Raw genomic sequence first — 22,960 nt, 5'->3', positions numbered from 1 at the left:
TAACTCCGTCCAATATTCAGTCCATGCAGGTGTTGAAGAAAAATGTTGGGGTGAGGAGCCAACCTTGCCTCACTCCTGAATTAACAAGAAAAAAAGATAGACACGCCTCCTCCATACTTTGCAGGACTCTCTATCCCAGAGTATAAGCCAGATATCAAGTCAATAATCCTCGTAGGAATCCTACAGATCCGTAGAAACCCCCAGAGCACTCAACGATGCTGCGAATCAAACGCCTCCTTGAGATCAACATAAACTGAAAAAAAAAAACTATTGAAACTCACGGTGGGGTGAATCCAGACTGTTCAGGGCTCTGAATCTTTAGCAGATGTGAACAAACCCGTGTCAGCAATAGATGGCCCTCATCTGACACAGTGAGCAATGTAACGCCGTCGTAGTTTTTCAGTCCTACCGGTCCCCGTTTACCCTTCTACATCGGGACGACCAGGCCCTATTTTCCAGTCAAAGGGAATTGTACCGGACTGCCAGACAGCTGACTGTTGATACATCCCTCTCCCAGTGTTCACATGTATCCTCTCCCAGTGTTACTTTACCATATCGAAGTCATACGTATATATATATATATATATATATATATATATACATATATATATATATATATATATATATATATACTATTCATATATTATATATATTTACATACATATATGCACACACACACACACACACACACACACACACACACACACACACACACACACACACCAGGGCTGAAATCATTTCAGTATTGCTGCGCTGTGAGTCGTTTCTCCAATTCTTGTGGGTGGGGAGCTTGGAGGGGTGCGTGTAAGGTAGCATTACCCATAGATCGGTCATATATGAGCTCTGAGCTCTCTTCCGGGAGGGAAATAGTTGTCAGTCACGAATCCGACACGTAATCCAAGACCATGGTGAATCACACACTAACACACACACACACACACACACACACACACACACACACACACACACACACACACATATATATATATATATATATATATATATATATATATATATATATATATATATTAGGAATATTGCGCTTGACTTTTATCTCTTGGTAGCGTAGTTGGTAAGTCACTACGTCCCTTGTCATGTGATAGCTGAGTTCGAGTCCTCGGCAGTACCACATTTCAATTTCTGTTTGTGGCCTCCATTGGGTCTCCCGATGTTGATGGCTTAGAATTAAAATGCATTGTGGTTGTTAAAATGTATCTCTAATCACTGGGACCCATTCAGTGTTGTACAAATACTTTCCCGTGTTTGTATACTTCCAATTGTACTATCATAGTGGAGATGGGTTGAACGCAAAATTTCATGTATGTGTATGTACTCGAGCATACAAATATATATAAGGAATATTGAGCTTGACTTATATCTCTCTTGATAGCGTAGTTGTAAATCACTGCGTCACTTGTCATGTGATAGCTGAGTTCGAGTCCTCGGCAGTACCACATTTCAATTTCTGGTTGTGGCCTCCATTGGGTCTCCCGATGTTGATGGCTTAGAATTAAAGTGCATTGTGGCTGTTAAAATGTATCTCTAATCACTGGGACCCATTCAGTGTTGTACAAATATATATACATACATACATACATACATACATATATATATATATATATATACATATATATATATATATATAAACACACTAATATATATATATATATAAATATATATATATATATATATATATATATATATATATGTATGTATGTTAAACACCACAGCATTGTCACAATTGTTAATCTTCTTTCTAATATTTTCAATCCTTCTCACTATAGTTCTGACTTTGGGAGGATGATCGAAAATCAATTGTCCAAAGTTCTCCATTTTAATAACAGATGACGTTTCGACTTCACAGAGTCATTATCAAAATAATTACATTTATCACAACACAATTACACAGAACACAACAATTACATTTTTCCGAACTGAACAGTGCGACGTCTTTCCATATGCATAGAAAGACTTACAGTGGAGAGTGGCTTGATGACCTGGATGATCTGACCCGACTTGATCGCCTATGGAGAGGGGGAGGGGGAGAGGGAGGGGGAGGAGTAGGGGGGTTCGGGGCGGTAGGCGATGCGAGAGGGACGGACATACTACCACCATTGGTGGGATTATTTCTCACATGTCTTGATGAGCTATTGAACAAGGGAATGGCAGTAATCATATTGGATTGTATATTAATGCTAGGAGCCCATTCCCTGATATACATAGCCTCTAGCATCCTTAATTCTCTTACATCATTACATTGAGTAACTACTTCAGTGTTGTTAACAATGGTTGCTCTATCGAGGGAAGACTGGTGTTCGTGCTGAAAATGATTTTTTATGGCTCCCTGTTGGAGGTGGAGTGTTAGGCGACGGCTGAGACTACAGGTCGTAAACCCAATGTATGCACATCCATGGAACGCGCAGTTTCCAGTTTTGCAGTCGAATTTATATACCACATTGGTTTTTGACAGAGTCCCAGACTTGCCAGACAAATCATTTTTCAGCACTAAGGAGCAAGTGCGGGGGTTCTTATAAAAAATTACCATACGTAAGACATGGCTGTCTTCCACCGGTTTGCAGTTCCTAAAGGCGATGTTGTGATAAATGTAATTATTTTGATAATGACTCTGTGAAGTCGAAACGTCATCTGTTATTAAAATGGAGAACTTTGGACAATTGATTTTCGATCATCCTCCCAAAGTCAGAACTATAGTGAGAAGGATTGAAAATATTAGAAAGAAGATTAACAATTGTGACAATGCTGTGGTGTTTAACTCAGTGTGTATCAAGGAGAACCTGCGTCCTAAGTATACAATATATGTATGTAGGTATATGTATATATATCTATATATATATATATAAATATATATATATACATATATATATTTATATATATAAATATATATATATACATATATATATATATATATATATATTTATATTTATATGTAGGCTTATGTACGAGTATGTATGTATGTGTGTGTGTGTGTGTATACGCTACTCAACCCTGACTCCTTAATGACTGCCATGAACTGTATGGTATATGAACTGAATGGTCATTCTATTACTTTACTAAAGTTATGTCTTCATAGAACTTTCATAAGGCATGGAACTTTAATGATATTGTAAAACACGAACCAACGCCCGGTCAGTGCCCTGGGTTGATATTCCTAAACCTTCAGAATTACATTTTGAAAATGCCTTTATTTTGTGTTTTATTTATAGAATATATTGAAAAATATTTCCTTGTTTTTGTAAATACTTATTACAATTAAAGAAAGCTGACTGTAGTCATTATAAGCAAATATGTACCGGCACCTTCCTCGTAGTAACATGACATGTTTCGGACAAAGTGCATCAATTAATCAATTTAGAATAACGTCATGGTTCAATGAAAGATGAGTTAATAAATATTCAATAAGTAAATGGAAAGTCTTGTTATTGGTAACTTACCTGAGGCCCAAAAGAATAACGTAAACCTACATGAAGTCTAAAGCGAGTTGTCTTGTTTGGGAAAATGACAATTATCAGCTGTTGACATCGACGTTCGAGTAAAAATGAAATTAAATCTTTGCGAGACCGTTTCGCTGGATTTTATATTTGATAGGGTTTAGACAACTTTGTTGGTGTCTATTCTAATAAAACGAGGAAAAGTCGACAATTATTTTGAGATATTTCCTCGCCTTTCGAATGTCATATCTTCCTGACAACAACAACCTTAGCTGTACGTGGCAACTGTAGGGGTAGTGTAATCGGAAAGCTCAATCATGGGTCTGTGTAAATGCCCACACAGAGAATCTACTAATCACTTTTGTTATGAACATCGTGTCAATGTGTGTGAACATTGTATGGTGTCTGAACATGCAAAGGTAAGGCTCTGCTGGGAAAAAAAAATATTTAGAAACTCCATGTTTTAACCACAAACAGGAAACTGTGTTTGGGGTTAATTGGTTTATTTAGTTTATTGTAATTCTTTTGTTAGTTTCCTTTGCTTACATAATTTTGATTTGATGTTTTTTTTTGGATACTAGCTCTATGAAGGCCATAGATTTGATTGAAACTCTGGATTTGGACCCATAAGTCATAACTTGAGGAGTGCATTTTCATTTTATATGATAGATATACTAAATAACAGACTGTCAGTCTGTTTTTTATATCAGTAGTACACAGTGTATGGAATAGAATAAAACTAATGTGTGTATGATGCACATCCTTGTTTTATGCATATGCTTTGCCAAACAACATAATATTTCTGTACTTAGTCTTATAGTCTTATGTGACTCGGTCTTATGGCTCAATCTAAAGAGATTTTGACATGAACCTTTGAGCATGGCCGGGTGGAACAGCAGAGGTCTGTGTTGTTTCCAAATCATTCCATCACAGAAGAGGGGCTTGCTACCTGCCATGGTAGCTAGGTCAACATGAAAATTAAATTCCTGATATTTGAGCTGAAGTAGTTCTCATGGGATGCAAAAAGTCGCTATGAGTATAATGCAATTTGAATTATCCATCTAGCTGTCCTAGTTCTCGAGATATTGCATTTTGAATTTAATTAAATCGGGCCTATTTTTTCCCCGAAAATCGGGCCGAAACGTGCGGTCTGACTAATCGCCGATCAAACGTAAACAATGACGGTTTTAACTGACAGGCACAATTTTATATAAAAATTTAATATATGGTTGCATTATTTGACCTATTTTCTATAAGATGTGTGATTTCCATGTAATTTGATCATAGAATTACGTTTCTATCCTTTGCAAAATTACCCACCACAGCTACGAATACCGTCAAATTACATTAAAATCACACATTTTAAAGAAAATAGTTTGAATAATTCAACTATATGCAAGCTATTACACTAATAGCACAATAGTAACAAACTTAATGGTGTAGTTTGATCCATACCACCAGTGATCATAGATAGCGGGCAGGACGAATCGTAGCTGTGGTCCATAATATTACCGAAGATAAAAACGTAACTTCTCTTTGATCAAATTACATGAAAATCACACATTTTATAAGAAAATAGTTAAAATAATTCAACTACAAGTCTATTACACTAATAACATAATAGTAAGAAACTTAATAGAGTGAAGTTTGATAAGATGGCGGGATGGATGTTGATGTTGTTATCCGATAATCCGACCCGATAGAATAAAAAACTAATTAGTACCACCGATTTCTCAGCTCTACCGTATCACGCTGCCTTTATTTTGGTATAAGAATAATCCGCGAGACTAGTAGTTTTCGTTATTTTTGGTTAGTTGCCCGCACTCTGAATTTATTTAGCTCATTTTTTACGCTGAAACATAAACCAATTTTCGATTTACTGCTGAATGCAAGCCGCCATGTTTATCTTATGTTTTTATGTACCGACATGTAACTGATGATGTAATTGTTTGAAATTTACTACGATCGTAGTAAATACACTCGTATAACATTTGTATGAATGAAATATCCGGCGGTATGTAAATTTGGCCGTTTGCATGGCGTGCGCATAAAATGACGCGCTATTGGGCTCCTCATCGACGGTGGCGCCTCTGGTGGTGTTTGACCTACCTATACCTGCCATGGTGGCAGATATGTGATTGACTTGGCCTGCGAACTGTGTCCAGGTCACGAATACCTCGAGTGGGCAGGTCACATTAGCCATGTTGCCAAATGAAATGGAGATTTTACTGTCAAAGTCTTTCCGTCAAATCCCAAGGCATTCTCAACACCATATAGATATTATAAATTTATATATATATATATAATACATATATATATATATATATATATATATATATATATATATATATATATATATATATGTATTTATATATATATTTATATATATATACACATACATACATACATATATATATATATTCCATAGATAGACAACATACCGAATAACTGTGAGACACAGGTCATCACTAGGTGTGTCAACAGTGAGGGTTTCCCTGAGTAACAACAAAGGGCTCAAGTTAGGGTACTAGGACTATAGTGCATATTGTTGATTACTTGGGACCTGTGAATTGCCTTCAAAAGTGATGTGGGGCAATGGATTCATAATTGACAAATAACTAGCCTTATACTTGATAGATATCTTCAGGACTATAAAGTGAATTGATAACATCAGAACTTAATATATATTGATAGTTATAGCCTTGAGTTTCACTAAATAGAAACCCATAGTTCCATAAGCTGGTAATGAGGATTGGGGTTGAGTCCCTCCTACAGATCTCTGTGGAAGAACATTGGCTTTTTGTGCATGTTGTATTAATGTAGTATTGTTTATACATCATTGACTAATATATATGTATATATATATGTATGTATATATATATATATATATATATATATATATATATATATATATATATATATATATATATATATATATATATATATGTATATATATATATATCACAACTAACTCCAGTGAACAAAAGAGCTTAATATGCAAGGAGTGTAGTTAGCAGTCAAAATATATAGACTTGTGTATTCAGCTCTTTCTTTTGTTTCAACTGTGGTGTTAGTTATGATTAACAAATGTGTTACTACATTTGTCACCAGTGATATACAAATATATATAGATATAAATATATATATATATATATATATATATTTTTTTTTTTTGTGTGTATTTACTTAGTTTATCTTACGGGAAGAGGAGCTATACTCGCGGTGTTCCGTCTCTGTATCCCGCAGTGTCTAAATTTATCTTAAATTCATGTATGGTTTTTGCACACACTATTGTTTCATCTAGTTTGTTCCATACATCCACCACTCTGTGGGGAGAGCTGTTCTTTTTCAGGTCTCTTCTGTAACTTTTTTTTTTTTTTTTTTTCCTATGTCCCCTTGTATTTCTCTTATCACAATTTAGTGTCCTCTCTATCAAGGATATCCATACCTTTCATAATTCTGTGGATAGTCAACAAGTCACCTCTTTCTCTTCTTTGCTCATCAGTAATTCTAGTTTTGACAATCTTTCTTCATATGACAGTTTTGAAAATGTTGGGGCCATCTTCGTAGTTGCTCTCTGGATTCTCTCAATTTTCCTTATATTGTTTTTGGTACTGGGTGTGTATTTACCTAGTTGTACCTAGTTGTATTTTACGGGAAGGGGAGCTATGCTCGTGGGGTCCCGTCTTCATATCTCATTTTATCTAAACTATTTTTAAATTCATGTATTGTTTTTGCACACACCACTTTCTCATCTAACTTGTTCCAACTGTCTATTGCTCTGTGAGGAAAGCTGTTCTTTTTAAAATCTCTTCTATAGCTGTCTTTTTTTATTTTCTTTCCGTGTCCTCTTGTATTTCTGTCATCCCATTTTATCAGATTCTCTCTATCAGTAATTTCTATGCCTTTCATGATTCTGTAAATAGCTATCAAATCTCCTCTCTCTCTTCTTTGCTCTAGTGTCTGCAGTTTAAGTTTTTGTAGTCTCTCTTCATATGATAGTTTTGAGAGTGTTGGTGCCAATTTTGTAATTGCTCTTTGTATTCTTTCAAGTTTTTTTATACATTTTTTTGTACTTGGTAACCATATCGTTGCTGCATATTCCAATCTTGGTCTTATCAGGGTGATTAGGATTTTCCTCACCATTTCTTCATCCAGGTATGTAAATGCCACTTTGATTGTTCTTATTAAATTATAGGTTTCTCCAAAAATCTTATTTATATGTTTCTCAGGTGACATATTATTCATAACAAGACTCCCAGGTCCTTCTCATTTTCTACTCTTTTTATTCCTTCTTCTCCCAAATTATATGATCCTGTTATTCTGTTTTTTGCTTTTTCCAAATTCCATTATACTACACTTTTTTGTATTGAACTCCATCTCCCACTTCCTACTCCATTCTTGTACTTTATTTAGATCTCTCTGTAGTGATTCACAATCTTCTTCAGTTTTCACTCTTTTCAGTAATTTTGCATCATCTGCAAAGAAGCTCATATAGCTTTCAATTCCTTCATCCATATCATTAATATATATAGCAAACATTATTGGGGCCAGAACTGTTCCCTGCGGGACACCGCTTATTACTTCATTCCATTTTGAGTGCTGATCTCTTATCACTACTCTCATTTTTCTTTCTTGCAAAAAGTCTTCCATCCAATTTAGCAATTTACCTTGTATTCCTCCTTCATATTCTAATTTCTTAAGTAGCTTCTTATGTGGTACTTTGTCAAAAGCTTTTTTTAGGTCTAGAAATGCACAATCAGCCCATCCATCTCTTTCTTGTATTATATCTATTAGCCTTGAATAGAAACATATTAAATTGGTGACGCATGATCGTCCTTGTCTGAATCCAAATTGCCTTGGATTTAGTACGTTGTTTTTTTCCAAGTATTTTACCCATCTACTTTTGATAATTCTTTCACAAATTTTTGCTATTGTACTATATTTGCTTTTTTCCAATCTTCTGGAACTTTTCCTTCTTTTAAGGAACTGCTTATTATGCTATGTATTTTGTCTGCCAGTTCATTCCTGCATTCTTTCAGAATCCAGTTTGCTATTTCATCTGGCCCATGCGATTTTCTGACATCAAAATTACCCAAGTGTGTCAATATTTCATTCTTTGTTACTTCTATTTCTTCCATAGGGGGGACTTTTTCTTTCCACTCAATCTCTTCAGGTTGTATATTTTCCCTTGTAAACACTGATTTAAAATGTTTGTTCATAATTTCTGCCATTTCCATTTCCTCAGTGTATTCAACTCCTCCTTGTCTCAATTTCTCCAAGTCTTGTTTGTTTTTCAGTTTATTGTTTACAAATCTGTAGAATAGTTTTGGTTGATCTTTACACTTTTCTATAACATCTTTTTCATATTTTCTTTTTTTCTCTCTGCACTTTTGTACATATTCATTTCTATAACCAGTATATATTTTCCATTTTTCAGGTCTTCTGTGTTTTTTCCATCTGGTCCAGGCTTTGTCTCTTTTGTCTTTTAACTCCCTACAACTTTTGTTGTACCAGCATTTTACATATTCTTTTTCTTGTTTTTGTCTTGGGACATACTTTTCCACTCCTTTTTTGTAAATTTTTGTCAAAATATTCCATTTCTCTTCCACTGATGTTTCTTCTTTGTATATTTCTTCCCAGTTTTCTTGTTGGAAGAATTCTCTTATTTTATCAAAGTTTGTTTTTTCATACATCATTCTTCCTTTTCTATATTGTTCATTTCTTTTCATATATTTTTCTTCATTAAGTTCCAGTTCAATCAATATGTGGTCACTTTTACCTATTGGTGTTTTATATTCAATCTTGTCCACTATTCTAGGTTCAGATGTAATTATTAAGTCTAGCCTCGATGGTTCTTCTTCATTTCTATACCTAGTGTTCTCTTGTATCCATTGTGTCATTGAATGGTCAGTAATCATCTCAAGTAGAGCATTTCCCTATGAGTCATCACCACTCTTTACTGTCATTTCTTCCCAGCAGATTTCTTTGCAATTAAAGTCGCCCATCATAACTATTCTTCCTCCGTCTTCCATTATTTTAGTTAATGCTATCTTTGTGTCCTCTAGCATACTTTTATATTCACTCTCCTCCCATGAGGCTGTTTTCGGAGGCACATAATTGATCACAAATTTTCTGCTCTTCTTATCTCTGTCTTCCACTTCTATCATAATCATCTCTACTGTATTCTTTCCATATATGACACCTTTCACATTTATATCCTTCTTAGTCAGGAACATAACTCCACCCCCTTGCTTTTTCTCTCTGTTTCTAATCCAATAATTGTATGCATCATGTCCTACACTGTTGGGTGGTAGTGGGCCTTTTAATTTTGTTTCTACAATTCCCATTATGTCCGGTTCTTTTTCTTTCAAATAATCATTCAGCTCATTCAATCCTGTTATTAATCCATCTATATTTGTGTAAGACACTCTTAGTTTTCTGCCACTTCCATTGTGTTCTCTGTTTCCCTTATGTTTTTCTTTTGTGTGTCGAACTTCCTTAGTTTCATGTTCACTACTCTCCAATAGAATCTCTCTTTCTCTGACTCCGTTCTGTTCTCGTTTTTTGTCTTAGCTTCCAGTCTTTTCTGCTTTTCTTCCTCTCTTTCCTCTTTATTCATTTCTCTTTTTATCCATATATTTTTGTATTGTTCACTTGTTGCTAGTTTCCCTGTTTTGGATAAGATATTCTCTGCCGTTGTTTGTGACTTGAATTTAATCTTAATTGGTCTGGTCTTGTCTGTGCTATACTTTCCGAGTCTAAATTTCTCTTCGATTTGTTTCATAATTCCTGGTTCATCTTCCTGAACTGATTCTAGTAATTGGCTTACTTTTTCATTTTCCTCTTTGATTCTTGTGGTTCTATCTGTGTTGTGTTTCTCTTCCATTCCTAATATAATTATACATTTCTTCTTGTCTGCTAAATCCCTTACTATATTCTCCTTTTGTCTCATCACTTTAATAACTGAGTCTTCAGTATGTTCTTTCAATTGCTGTTTGACTATGTCAGTGAATGAAATCTTATTTCCTTCTTGGGTTTGCTTCCAATTTTTACTTTCTTTAGCTATTGTTTCTCTGTTTTCTTTACTATTCTTCTTCAATTCCTCATTCTCCCCCTTTACCTCTCTTAACTGTCTTTTTAGTTCTTCTATTTCATCAGTTAAGTTTCTATTCGCCTTTTCCAGTTCTTCCAATCTTTCAACCCTTTGTAAAATGGTGTTCATATGACCTAACCTACTCTCCAAGTCCTCGATCACCTTATCAACCTTCTTCTCTAGTCTTGTCAGTCGGGGGGGGTTTGTGTCCCCCCCACTCTCTTTAAATCCCTTGAAAATATTCTCATCACTTTCTACTGTATTGTTCCTATCTATACTTCTAATCTTTACATTCTTATTAGACATTCCGTCGTCCTCCAGCTCGTCTTGTGGTCTTTTGTTTACTTTACGGCGGTCTATTTGGACCAAGTCCTCTACTTCCTCATTACCTTCCATTTTCCCAGCAATCCCTCCCCTTCTCCTCTTTCCTTACTTTCCCACTACCTCACGAGCAATTTCCCCCCCCCCTGCAAATACAAAAAGGCACTTCTCTTTGCGTTGGTATCCACAATCTGCACTTTTCTTCAGAGCGTTCTTCAAGCCGTCCGTTCGTTGAAAGTGTATTTACCTAGTTGTATTTACCTAGTTGTATTTTACGGGAAGGGGAGCTATGCTCGTGGGGTCCCGTCTTCATATCTCATTTTATCTAAACTATTTTTAAATTCATGTATTGTTTTTGCACACACCACTTTCTCATCTAACTTGTTCCAACTGTCTATTGCTCTGTGAGGAAAGCTGTTCTTTTTAAAATCTCTTCTATAGCTGTCTTTTTTTATTTTCTTTCCGTGTCCTCTTGTATTTCTGTCATCCCATTTTATCAGATTCTCTCTATCAGTAATTTCTATGCCTTTCATGATTCTGTAAATAGCTATCAAATCTCCTCTCTCTCTTCTTTGCTCTAGTGTCTGTAGTTTAAGTTTTTGTAGTCTCTCTTCATATGATAGTTTTGAGAGTGTTGGTGCCAGTTTTGTAATTGCTCTTTGTATTCTTTCAAGTTTTTTTATACATTTTTTTGTACTTGGTGACCATATCGTTGCTGCATATTCCAATCTTGGTCTTATCAGGGTGATTAGGATTTTCCTCACCATTTCTTCATCCAGGTATGTAAATGCCACTTTGATTGTTCTTATTAGATTATAAGTTTCTCCAAAAATCTTATTTATATGTTTCTCAGGTGACATATTATTCATAACAATGACTCCCAGGTCCTTCTCATTTTCTACTTTTTTTATTCCTTCTTCTCCCAAATTATATGATCCTGCTATTCTGTTTTTGCTTTTTCCAAATTCCATTATACTACACTTTTTTGTATTGAACTCCATCTCCCACTTCCTACTCCATTCTTGTACTTTATTTAGATCCCTCTGTAGTGATTCACAATCTTCTTCAGTTTTCACTCTTTTCAGTAGTTTTGCATCATCTGCAAAGAAGCTCATATAGCTTTCAATTCCTTCATCCATATCATTAATATATATAGCAAACATTATTGGGGCCAGAACTGTTCCCTGCGGGACACCGCTTATTACTTCATTCCATTTTGAGTGCTGATCTCTTATCACTACTCTCATTTTTCTTTCTTGCAAAAAGTCTTCCATCCAATTTAGCAATTTACCTTGTATTCCTCCTTCATATTCTAATTTCTTAAGCAACTTCTTATGTGGTACTTTGTCAAAAGCTTTTTTTAGGTCTAGAAATGCACAATCAGCCCATCCATCTCTTTCTTGTATTATATCTATTAGCCTTGAATAGAAACATATTAAATTGGTGACGCATGACCGTCCTTGTCTGAATCCAAATTGCCTTGGTTTTAGTACGTTGTTTTTTTCCAAGTATTTTACCCATCTACTTTTGATAATTCTTTCACAAATTTTTGCTATTGTACTTGTTAGAGAGACTGGTCTATAATTGGTAGGTTCTTCTTTATTTCCTCCTTTATATATAGGTACTATATTTGCTTTTTTCCAATCTTCTGGAACTTTTCCTTCTTTTAAGGAACTGCTTATTATGCTATGTATTTTGTCTGCCAGTTCATTCCTGCATTCTTTCAGAATCCAGTTTGCTATTTCATCTGGCCCATGTGATTTTCTGACATCAAAATTACCCAAGTGTGTCAATATTTCATTCTTTGTTACTTCTATTTCTTCCATAGGGGGGACTTTTTCTTTCCACTCAATCTCTTCAGGTTGTATATTTTCCCTTGTAAACACTGATTTAAAATGTTTGTTCATAATTTCTGCCATTTCCATTTCCTCAGTGTATTCAACTCCTCCTTGTCTCAATTTCTCCAAGTCTTGTTTGTTTTTCAGTTTATTGTTTACAAATCTGTAGAATAGTTTTGGTTGATCTTTACACTTTTCTATAACATCTTTTTCATATTTTCTTTTTTTCTCTCTGCACTTTTGTACATATTCATTTCTATAACCAGTATATATTTTCCATTTTTCAGGTCTTCTGTGTTTTTTCCATCTGGTCCAGGCTTTGTCTCTTTTGTCTTTTAACTCCCTACAACTTTTGTTGTACCAGCATTTTACATATTCTTTTTCTTGTTTTTGTCTTGGGACATACTTTTCCACTCCTTTTTTGTAAATTTTTGTCAAAATATTCCATTTCTCTTCCACTGATGTTTCTTCTTTGTATATTTCTTCCCAGTTTTCTTGTTGGAAGAATTCTCTTATTTTATCAAAGTTTGTTTTTTCATACATCATTCTTCCTTTTCTATATTGTTCATTTCTTTTCATATATTTTTCTTCATTAAGTTCCAGTTCAATCAATATGTGGTCACTTTTACCTATTGGTGTTTTATATTCAATCTTGTCCACTATTCTAGGTTCAGATGTAATTATTAAGTCTAGCCTCGATGGTTCTTCTTCATTTCTATACCTAGTGTTCTCTTGTATCCATTGTGTCATTGAATGGTCAGTAATCATCTCAAGTAGAGCATTTCCCCATGAGTCATCACCACTCTTTACTGTCATTTCTTCCCAGCAGATTTCTTTGCAATTAAAGTCGCCCATCATAACTATTCTTCCTCCGTCTTCCATTATTTTAGTTAATGCTATCTTTGTGTCCTCTAACATACTTTTATGTTCACTCTCCTCCCATGAGGCTGTTTTCGGAGGCACATAATTGATCACAAATTTTCTGCTCTTCTTATCTCTGTCTTCCACTTCTATCATAATCATCTCTACTGTATTCTTTCCATATATGACACCTTTCACGTTTATATCCTTCTTAGTCAGGAACATAACTCCACCCCCTTGCTTTTTCTCTCTGTTTCTAATCCAATAATTGTATGCATCATGTCCTACACTGTTGGGTGGTAGTGGGCCTTTTAATTTTGTTTCTACAATTCCCATTATGTCCGGTTCTTTTTCTTTCAAATAATCATTCAGCTCATTCAATCCTGTTATTAATCCATCTATATTTGTGTAAGACACTCTTAGTTTTCTGCCACTTCCATTGTGTTCTCTGTTTCCCTTATGTTTTTCTTTTGTGTGTCGAACTTCCTTAGTTTCATGTTCACTACTCTCCAATAGAATCTCTCTTTCTCTGACTCCGTTCTGTTCTCGTTTTTTGTCTTAGCTTCCAGTCTTTTCTGCTTTTCTTCCTCTCTTTCCTCTTTATTCATTTCTCTTTTTATCCATATATTTTTGTATTGTTCACTTGTTGCTAGTTTCCCTGTTTTGGATAAGATATTCTCTGCCGTTGTTTGTGACTTGAATTTAATCTTAATTGGTCTGGTCTTGTCTGTGCTATACTTTCCGAGTCTAAATTTCTCTTCGATTTGTTTCATAATTCCTGGTTCATCTTCCTGAACTGATTCTAGTAATTGGCTTACTTTTTCATTTTCCTCTTTGATTCTTGTGGTTCTATCTGTGTTGTGTTTCTCTTCCATTCCTAATATAATTATACATTTCTTCTTGTCTGCTAAATCCCTTACTATATTCTCCTTTTGTCTCATCACTTTAATAACTGAGTCTTCAGTATGTTCTTTCAATTGCTGTTTGACTATGTCAGTGAATGAAATCTTATTTCCTTCTTGGGTTTGCTTCCAATTTTTACTTTCTTTAGCTATTGTTTCTCTGTTTTCTTTACTATTCTTCTTCAATTCCTCATTCTCCCCCTTTACCTCTCTTAACTGTCTTTTTAGTTCTTCTATTTCATCAGTTAAGTTTCTATTCGCCTTTTCCAGTTCTTCCAATCTTTCAACCCTTTGTAAAATGGTGTTCATATGACCTAACCTACTCTCCAAGTCCTCGATCACCTTATCAACCTTCTTCTCTAGTCTTGTCAGTCGGGGGGGGTTTGTGTCCCCCCCACTCTCTTTAAATCCCTTGAAAATATTCTCATCACTTTCTACTGTATTGTTCCTATCTATACTTCTAATCTTTACATTCTTATTAGACATTCCGTCGTCCTCCAGCTCGTCTTGTGGTCTTTTGTTTACTTTACGGCGGTCTATTTGGACCAAGTCCTCTACTTCCTCATTACCTTCCATTTTCCCAGCAATCCCTCCCCTTCTCCTCTTTCCTTACTTTCCCACTACCTCACGAGCAATTTCCCCCCCCCTGCAAATACAAAAAGGCACTTCTCTTTGCGTTGGTATCCACAATCTGCACTTTTCTTCAGAGCGTTCTTCAAGCCGTCCGTTCGTTGAAAGTGTGTATTTACCTAGTTGTACCTAGTTGTATTTACCTAGTTGTATTTTACGGGAAGGGGAGCTATGCTCGTGGGGTCCCGTCTTCATATCTCATTTTATCTAAACTATTTTTAAATTCATGTATTGTTTTTGCACACACCACTTTCTCATCTAACTTGTTCCAACTGTCTATTGCTCTGTGAGGAAAGCTGTTCTTTTTAAAATCTCTTCTATAGCTGTCTTTTTTTATTTTCTTTCCGTGTCCTCTTGTATTTCTGTCATCCCATTTTATCAGATTTTCTCTATCAGTAATTTCTATGCCTTTCATGATTCTGTAAATAGCTATCAAATCTCCTCTCTCTCTTCTTTGCTCTAGTGTCTGTAGTTTAAGTTTTTGTAGTCTCTCTTCATATGATAGTTTTGAGAGTGTTGGTGCCAGTTTTGTAATTGCTCTTTGTATTCTTTCAAGTTTTTTTTATACATTTTTTTGTACTTGGTGACCATATCGTTGCTGCATATTCCAATCTTGGTCTTATCAGGGTGATTAGGATTTTCCTCACCATTTCTTCATCCAGGTATGTAAATGCCACTTTGATTGTTCTTATTAAATTATAAGTTTCTCCAAAAATCTTATTTATATGTTTCTCAGGTGACATATTATTCATAACAATGACTCCCAGGTCCTTCTCATTTTCTACTTTTTTTATTCCTTCTTCTCCCAAATTATATGATCCTGTTATTCTGTTTTTGCTTTTTCCAAATTCCATTATACTACACTTTTTTGTATTGAACTCCATCTCCCACTTCCTACTCCATTCTTGTACTTTATTTAGATCTCTCTGTAGTGATTCACAATCTTCTTCAGTTTTCACTCTTTTCAGTAATTTAGCATCATCTGCAAAGAAGCTCATATAGCTTTCAATTCCTTCATCCATATCATTAATATATATAGCAAACATTATTGGGGCCAGAACTGTTCCCTGCGGGACACCGCTTATTACTTCATTCCATTTTGAGTGCTGATCTCTTATCACTACTCTCATTTTTCTTTCTTGCAAAAAGTCTTCCATCCAATTTAGCAATTTACCTTGTATTCCTCCTTCATATTCTAATTTCTTAAGCAACTTCTTATGTGGTACTTTGTCAAAAGCTTTTTTTAGGTCTAGAAATGCACAATCAGCCCATCCATCTCTTTCTTGTATTATATCTATTAGCCTTGAATAGAAACATATTAAATTGGTGACGCATGATCGTCCTTGTCTGAATCCAAATTGCCTTGGATTTAGTACGTTGTTTTTTTCCAAGTATTTTACCCATCTACTTTTGATAATTCTTTCACATATTTTTGCTATTGTACTTGTTAGAGAGACTGGTCTATAGTTGGTAGGTTCTTCTTTATTTCCTCCTTTATATATAGGTACTATATTTGCTTTTTTCCAATCTTCTGGAACTTTTCCTTCTTTTAAGGAACTGCTTATTATGCTATGTATTTTGTCTGCCAGTTCATTCCTGCATTCTTTCAGAATCCAGTTTGCTATTTCATCTGGCCCATGCGATTTTCTGACATCAAAATTACCCAAGTGTGTCAATATTTCATTCTTTGTTACTTCTATTTCCTCCATAGGGGGGACTTTTTCCTTCCACTCAATCTCTTCAGGTTGTATATTTTCCCTTGTAAACACTGATTTAAAATGTTTGTTCATAATTTCTGCCATTTCCATTTCCTCAGTGTATTCAACTCCTCCTTGTCTTAATTTCTCTAAGTCTTGTTTGTTTTTCAGTTTATTGTTTACAAATCTGTAGAATAGTTTTGGTTGATCTTTACACTTTTCTATAACATCTTTTTCATATTTTCTTTTTTCCTCTCTGCACTTTTGTACATATTCATTTCTATAACCAGTATATATTTTCCATTTTTCAGGTCTTCTGTCTTTTTTCCATCTGTTCCAGGCTTTGTCTCTTTTGTCCTTTAACTCCCTACAACTTTTGTTGTACCAGCATTTTACATATTCTTTTTCTTGTTTTTGTCTTGGGACATACTTTTCCACTCCTTTTTTGTAAATTTTTGTCAAAATATTCCATTTCTCTTCCACTGATGTTTCTTCTTTGTATATTTCTTCCCAGTTTTCTTGTTGGAAGAATTCTCTTATTTTATCAAAGTTTGTTTTTTCATACATCATTCTTCCTTTTCTATATTGTTCATTTCTTTTCATATATTTTTCTTCATTAAGTTCCAGTTCAATCAATATGTGGTCACTTTTACCTATTGGTGTTTTATATTCAATCTTGTCCACTATTCTAGGTTCAGATGTAATTATTAAGTCTAGCCTCGATGGTTCTTCTTCATTTCTATACCTAGTGTTCTCTTGTATCCATTGTGTCATTGAATGGTCAGTAATCATCTCAAGTAGAGCATTTCCCCATGAGTCATCACCACTCTTTACTGTCATTTCTTCCCAGCAGATTTCTTTGCAATTAAAGTCGCCCATCATAACTATTCTTCCTCCGTCTTCCATTATTTTAGTTAATGCTATCTTTGTGTCCTCTAACATACTTTTATGTTCACTCTCCTCCCATGAGGCTGTTTTCGGAGGCACATAATTGATCACAAATTTTCTGCTCTTCTTATCTCGGTCTTCCACTTCTATCATAATCATCTCTACTGTATTCTTTCCATATATGACACCTTTCACGTTTATATCCTTCTTAGTCAGGAACATAACTCCACCCCCTTGTTTTTTCTCTCTGTTTCTAATCCAATAATTGTATGTATCATGTCCTACACTGTTGGGTGGTAGTGGGCCTTTTAATTTTGTTTCTACAATTCCCATTATGTCCGGTTCTTTTTCTTTCAAATAATCATTCAGTTCATTCAATCCTGTTATCAATCCATCTATATTTGTGTAAGACACTCTTAGTTTTCTGCCACTTCCATTGTATTCTCTGTTTCCCTTATGTTTTTCTTTAGTATGTCGAACTGCTTTATTTTCATGTTCACTACTCTCCAATAGAATCTCTCTTTCTCTGACTCCGTTCTTTCCTCGTTTTTTGCCTTAGCTTCAATTCTTTTCTGCTTTTCTGCCTCTCTTTCCTCCTTATTCATTTCTCTTTTTATCCATACCTTTTTATATTGATCATTTGTTGCTAGTTTCCCTGTCTTGGATAGAATTTTCTCTGCTGTTGTTTGTGACCTGAATTTAATCTTAATTGGTCTGGTCTTATCTGTACTATATTTTCCGAGTCTGAATTTTTCCTCAATTTCCTTTATAATTTCTGGTTCATCTTCCTGGACTAATTTTAATAAACTGCTTACTCTTTCATTTTCCTCCTTGATTCTTGCAGTTCTATCTGGGTTATTCCTAATATAATTATACATTTCTTTTTGTCAGCTAATTCTCTTACTATATTCTCCTTCTGTCTCATCACTTTAATAACTGAGTCTTCATTATGTTCTTTCAATTGCTGTTTGACTATGTCAGTGAATGAAACCTTATTCCCTTCTTGAGTTATTCTCCAATTTTTAGCTTCTGTAGCTAGTTTCTCTCTGTTTTCATTACTATTCTTCTTCAATTTCTCATTCTCCTCCTTTACATTTCCTAACTGTCTTTTTAGGTCCTCTATTTCTTCAGTTAAGTTTCTGTTAGCCTTCTCTAGTTGTTCCAACCTTTCAATTCTTTGAAAAATGGAGTCTACGTTACCTAACTTACGCTCCAAGTCCTCGATCACCTTATCAACTCTCTCCTCTAGTCTTATCAGTCGGGGGGGGGGGGGGTTGTGTCCCCCCCACCCTCTTTAAATCCCTGGAACATATTCTCGTCACTTTCTTCTGTATTGCTCCTCTCTATACTTCTAATCTTTACATTTTTATTAGACATTTGATCCTCGCTAAGTCTTTTGTTTACCTTCCGCTTGTCTGGCTGGTCAAAGTCTACTCCCTCCTCATTTCCTTCCATTTCCCTCAGTAATCCCTCCCCTTTTCCTCTTTCCCTACGTTCCCACTACTCCACGAGCAATTTCCCCCCCACCCTGCAAAAACACTAGGCACTTCTCTTTGCGTTGGGATCCACAGACTTCAGTTTTCTTCAGAACGTCATCCAAGCCGTCCATTCGCTGAAGTGTGTGTGTGTGTGTGTACACATGATAATATACAGTCAGTCTATTGCCCTGGGTCTCACTTGCAGAAAACCTGCAGTCTTCAGGTAACTGGCAACAGCCTCTGGAAGTGTCAACAAATAATTCAGTGACAATATATTAGGTTGAAGTTTGTGGATTATTTGTGTGGGGCATTGTAGTATGAAGTGTTCCGTGTTTTGAGGGTGGTGGTTGTATCTAGGGCAGCTTGAATCTATGACCAAGCCTATTCTGTGTTGGTACTGTCTCAATGCTGGGTGGTGTCTTGCACACAATCATACCAGTGTGATTCTTACTAGATGCTTTTTTTTTTTTTTCCTCTTTATTTTATTTTCTTTTTTTCTTTTTAAAGCTTATGTCTAGGAGTTGTTTGTGGAGTAATGAATTTGATAGTCTGTCTTGAAGAGATTGTTTAGTGATTTGAGTGTTTTTTTTGTGGGTGCTTTGTGTGATACAAGTACTGTAGTAGGTTATTATAAAAGTTTGAGTAGTATTCAGCTGATGTAGTTTTTTTCATGCGAGATATAGTGTGATTGGTGTAGTGTTAAAGGTTCTGGCATCGAATTGTGTTCCTGTCATTTTCATGTGGTGTTTTTTTGGGGGAGGATTTTGGTTTCTCTATGCAGGTAATTAATTGTGATGGTTTTAGTCCATTCTGTTATTACTCAGTGCTCCATTTTGTATTATAAGTTCTTTGTGTTTATTCTGATTGTTGGGAACCATATGTAGAGGTTTACTTAAAGATGTTTCTTTTGAAATACTTGAAGATAGCTATTAGAGTTTCTATTGTACAAATTCTGTGTTTGTGATATATTTAAATAGGTTAGTTTTGTAGTTGATTTTTGATGTCAGGCCCTTGATGTGTGGGCTTAACCTCTTTGATATGATGAAGCCTATGTACAGTACTACCTCTCATTAACGGACTAAAAGGGGGGTAACGGTGTCTGTTGATGTGAATAATCCGTTGATTTGGAGTGGTTTTTGGGTGGCATAGTGATTGCACAGCACTAAACAACAGCACCAAAAACACCGAAAACACAGCGAAAACACCGCAAACACAGCTAATTAACGTCCGTTAATGAGAGGTAGTACTGTAGGTGTCATGAAGTGCGAATGGGTATACAAAAAAGCTGACACTGGTGTATTGATTATATTCATTTTGTAGTTGTAACTGAGTGACCCCAGAATTCTGTGAACTGGTTTGATCAAGTTTTCTGTGTTTACTATTACTCAGAGTAAAAGAGAATGAGTAATACAGCAGTGGCTTCATATTTTATAATTATTATAAAATATGAAGTCACTAGTATTATAATAATACTAGTGGGTGATGCATCATACATTAGGCATCCGATGCTGTGTGCAAGAATTTAACTTGTATTGAAGAAGTTCAAGTCATACTATCACATGTGAGGCTTAGTCTTTTAGGGTTCTTTTCTAGTGAAAGAATTTGGTCGTTTGATTTTAATATACCGCAAGAAGGGACAAAAGTACCCACATGGGGGTAAAACTGGCCATTATCATTGTTACATACCTATTTATGACACATAGACCGGGGAATAAAACCACCAACTACCATGTGTTTTGTATAATTTCTCGTTTAATTTTGTTGACAAACATTATTAGGTATGTAACAAAAACAATGGCCAGTTTTACCCCATGTGGCTACTTTTGCCCCTTTCCTACAGTATGTATGTATGTATGTACAGTATGTATGTATGTATGTATATATATGTATGTATGTATATATATGTATGTATGTATATATATATATATATATATATGTATGTATATATATGTATGTATATAAATATGTTTATATATATATATGTATGTATATATGTGTACGTATGTATGTATATATATATATATATATATATATATATATGTGTATGTGTATATGTATGTGTATGTGTATATGTATGTGTATGTGTATATATATGTGTGTATATATATATGTGTGTATATATATATGTGTGTATATATATATATGTGTATATATATATATGTATGTATAAATATATATATATGTATATATATATATGTATATGTATGTATATGTATATGTATGTATATATGTATATGTATGTATATATATATGTATGTATATATATGTATGTATATATATATGTATATATATATATGTGTGTATATATATATATGTATATATATATTATAATATATATATACATATATATATTATATATATATATATATATATATATATATATTACTGTTATTTGTTTGGTGTGAACAGTAATTATTGATTTCATGCCTTAGGTTTCCATTCGGTTATTTTTGAACTGTAATTCTATTTTTATCAAGTAGCCTTGAATATTCTTTGCTGCTCATTTGTATTTACTATATTTGGTTATTATTGTCAGGTCAATTGTATATGAAAGGATTTTATTTTTTTCCAGTGAAAAGATTTGGCTATTTAATTTCACAATAAGGTGTTTCTTCAATTATTTGTTCCCATGTGAACAAAGTCTGTTGATTTTTAGCACGATGCATCTATTCCATTGTCAATCAATCCATCTGTTGCCCCTGGTGTCTCGTGCAGAAGACCCATGGCCTCCAGGAAACTGACAACAGCCTCTGGTCAGATCCATAAATCACTTGGAGAAGAGATATTATGTTGTTGTCTGGATATTGAAAGTGCCGGGCATAGTTGTATGAGGTCTTCATTCTTTTGTGTGGTGGTTCCACCTGAGGCAGTATGAATCCATGGTCAAGCCTGTTCTGTGATGGTATTGTCATAATGTCGAATGATGCCCTGAGCGCAGTCGTCTCATTGTGATTCTTGTCTGGTGTGGAATGGCTTTCTCTTTGGGACTTGTATGTAATTTTTTATTTTTTTTTATTTTGTATTTGATGGTCTTTCCATTGTGTTATTTTTAAGCCATTGTTCTGGCTTTTTCAAATAGGTTTGGGTGTTCTTTGCTGCTGCATTTTTGTATTTGTTGTGTTGGGTTATTATCGTCAATTCATCTACATATGAGAGAATATTGTAGTTCAATTCTGGTTCTGGAGTTCAGAGATCACTCATGAAGAGATTCAACTTTAAAGGTGAAAGTATTTCACTCAGAGCGACTCCAGATATTTGGTTGTTTTAGGTTACTCTGCACTCTTCCTGCTGTGAAATTAGTTAACCACTTGTTGTTCTTGTTATGAATGTGTGTTGAGGAAAGAAGGGAGAGGACAAGATAGAGATTAATGGAGAATGATTGTGTATGGATGATGCTGTGATGCATGGAAGGGAGTGGGTGGGGGATGGGGGAGTGTCTGTGAATGATATTTTAACACAGCTCAAAGGGATTTCTCCCCCATTTTCTCTTTTTCTGCTTGATGGGATGGAGAGGAGGATCGCTGATTAAATGAAGTGGCCTTGCTGTGGATGTGCTGTGTCTTGGTACATTACTTCTGATCCAGGGTAGTGGGTGAGATGCAGGGATGACCCGTCATCATAGAGGAGCCAAGAAATGAGGAATGGGAGTGGAGTATATGGGGATGAAAGGATGGGATTGGATTTAACCTTTGACTTTGGCTACCTCTTTTGTAAGGGGGAAGAAGTATTTGGTATATATATGTGTGTGTGTGTGTATATATATATATATATATATATATATATATATATATATATTTATA

At 34.8% G+C, this 22,960-nt stretch overlaps 2 protein-coding genes across 2 annotated transcripts in view; one reads left to right on the top strand and one right to left on the bottom strand.

Moving 5' to 3' along the window:
- Positions 1–3,568, bottom strand: part of LOC143039487 (uncharacterized) — an 8,813-nt gene extending 5,245 nt beyond the window's left edge. Inside the window, exon 1 of the mRNA XM_076209597.1 lies at positions 3,453–3,568. The gene's annotated coding sequence lies outside the window, so the exon portion shown is untranslated. The remainder of the gene's footprint in view (positions 1–3,452) is intronic.
- Positions 3,569–3,702: 134 nt separating this feature from the next.
- Positions 3,703–22,960, top strand: part of LOC143039486 (zinc finger protein-like 1 homolog) — a 36,033-nt gene continuing 16,775 nt past the window's right edge. The window contains exon 1 of the mRNA XM_076209596.1: positions 3,703–3,868. Coding sequence (XP_076065711.1) covers positions 3,767–3,868 — 102 coding nt within the window. The 5' untranslated portion in view covers positions 3,703–3,766. The remainder of the gene's footprint in view (positions 3,869–22,960) is intronic.

This window comes from Oratosquilla oratoria, chromosome 26 (genome assembly GCF_046742065.1).
Source record: "Oratosquilla oratoria isolate Oo_2021 chromosome 26, ASM4674206v1, whole genome shotgun sequence".
Classification (NCBI taxonomy): domain Eukaryota; kingdom Metazoa; phylum Arthropoda; class Malacostraca; order Stomatopoda; family Squillidae; genus Oratosquilla; species Oratosquilla oratoria.
Note: the sequence above shows the minus strand (reverse complement) of the source record. Positions and strands in the feature narration are given on the sequence as shown.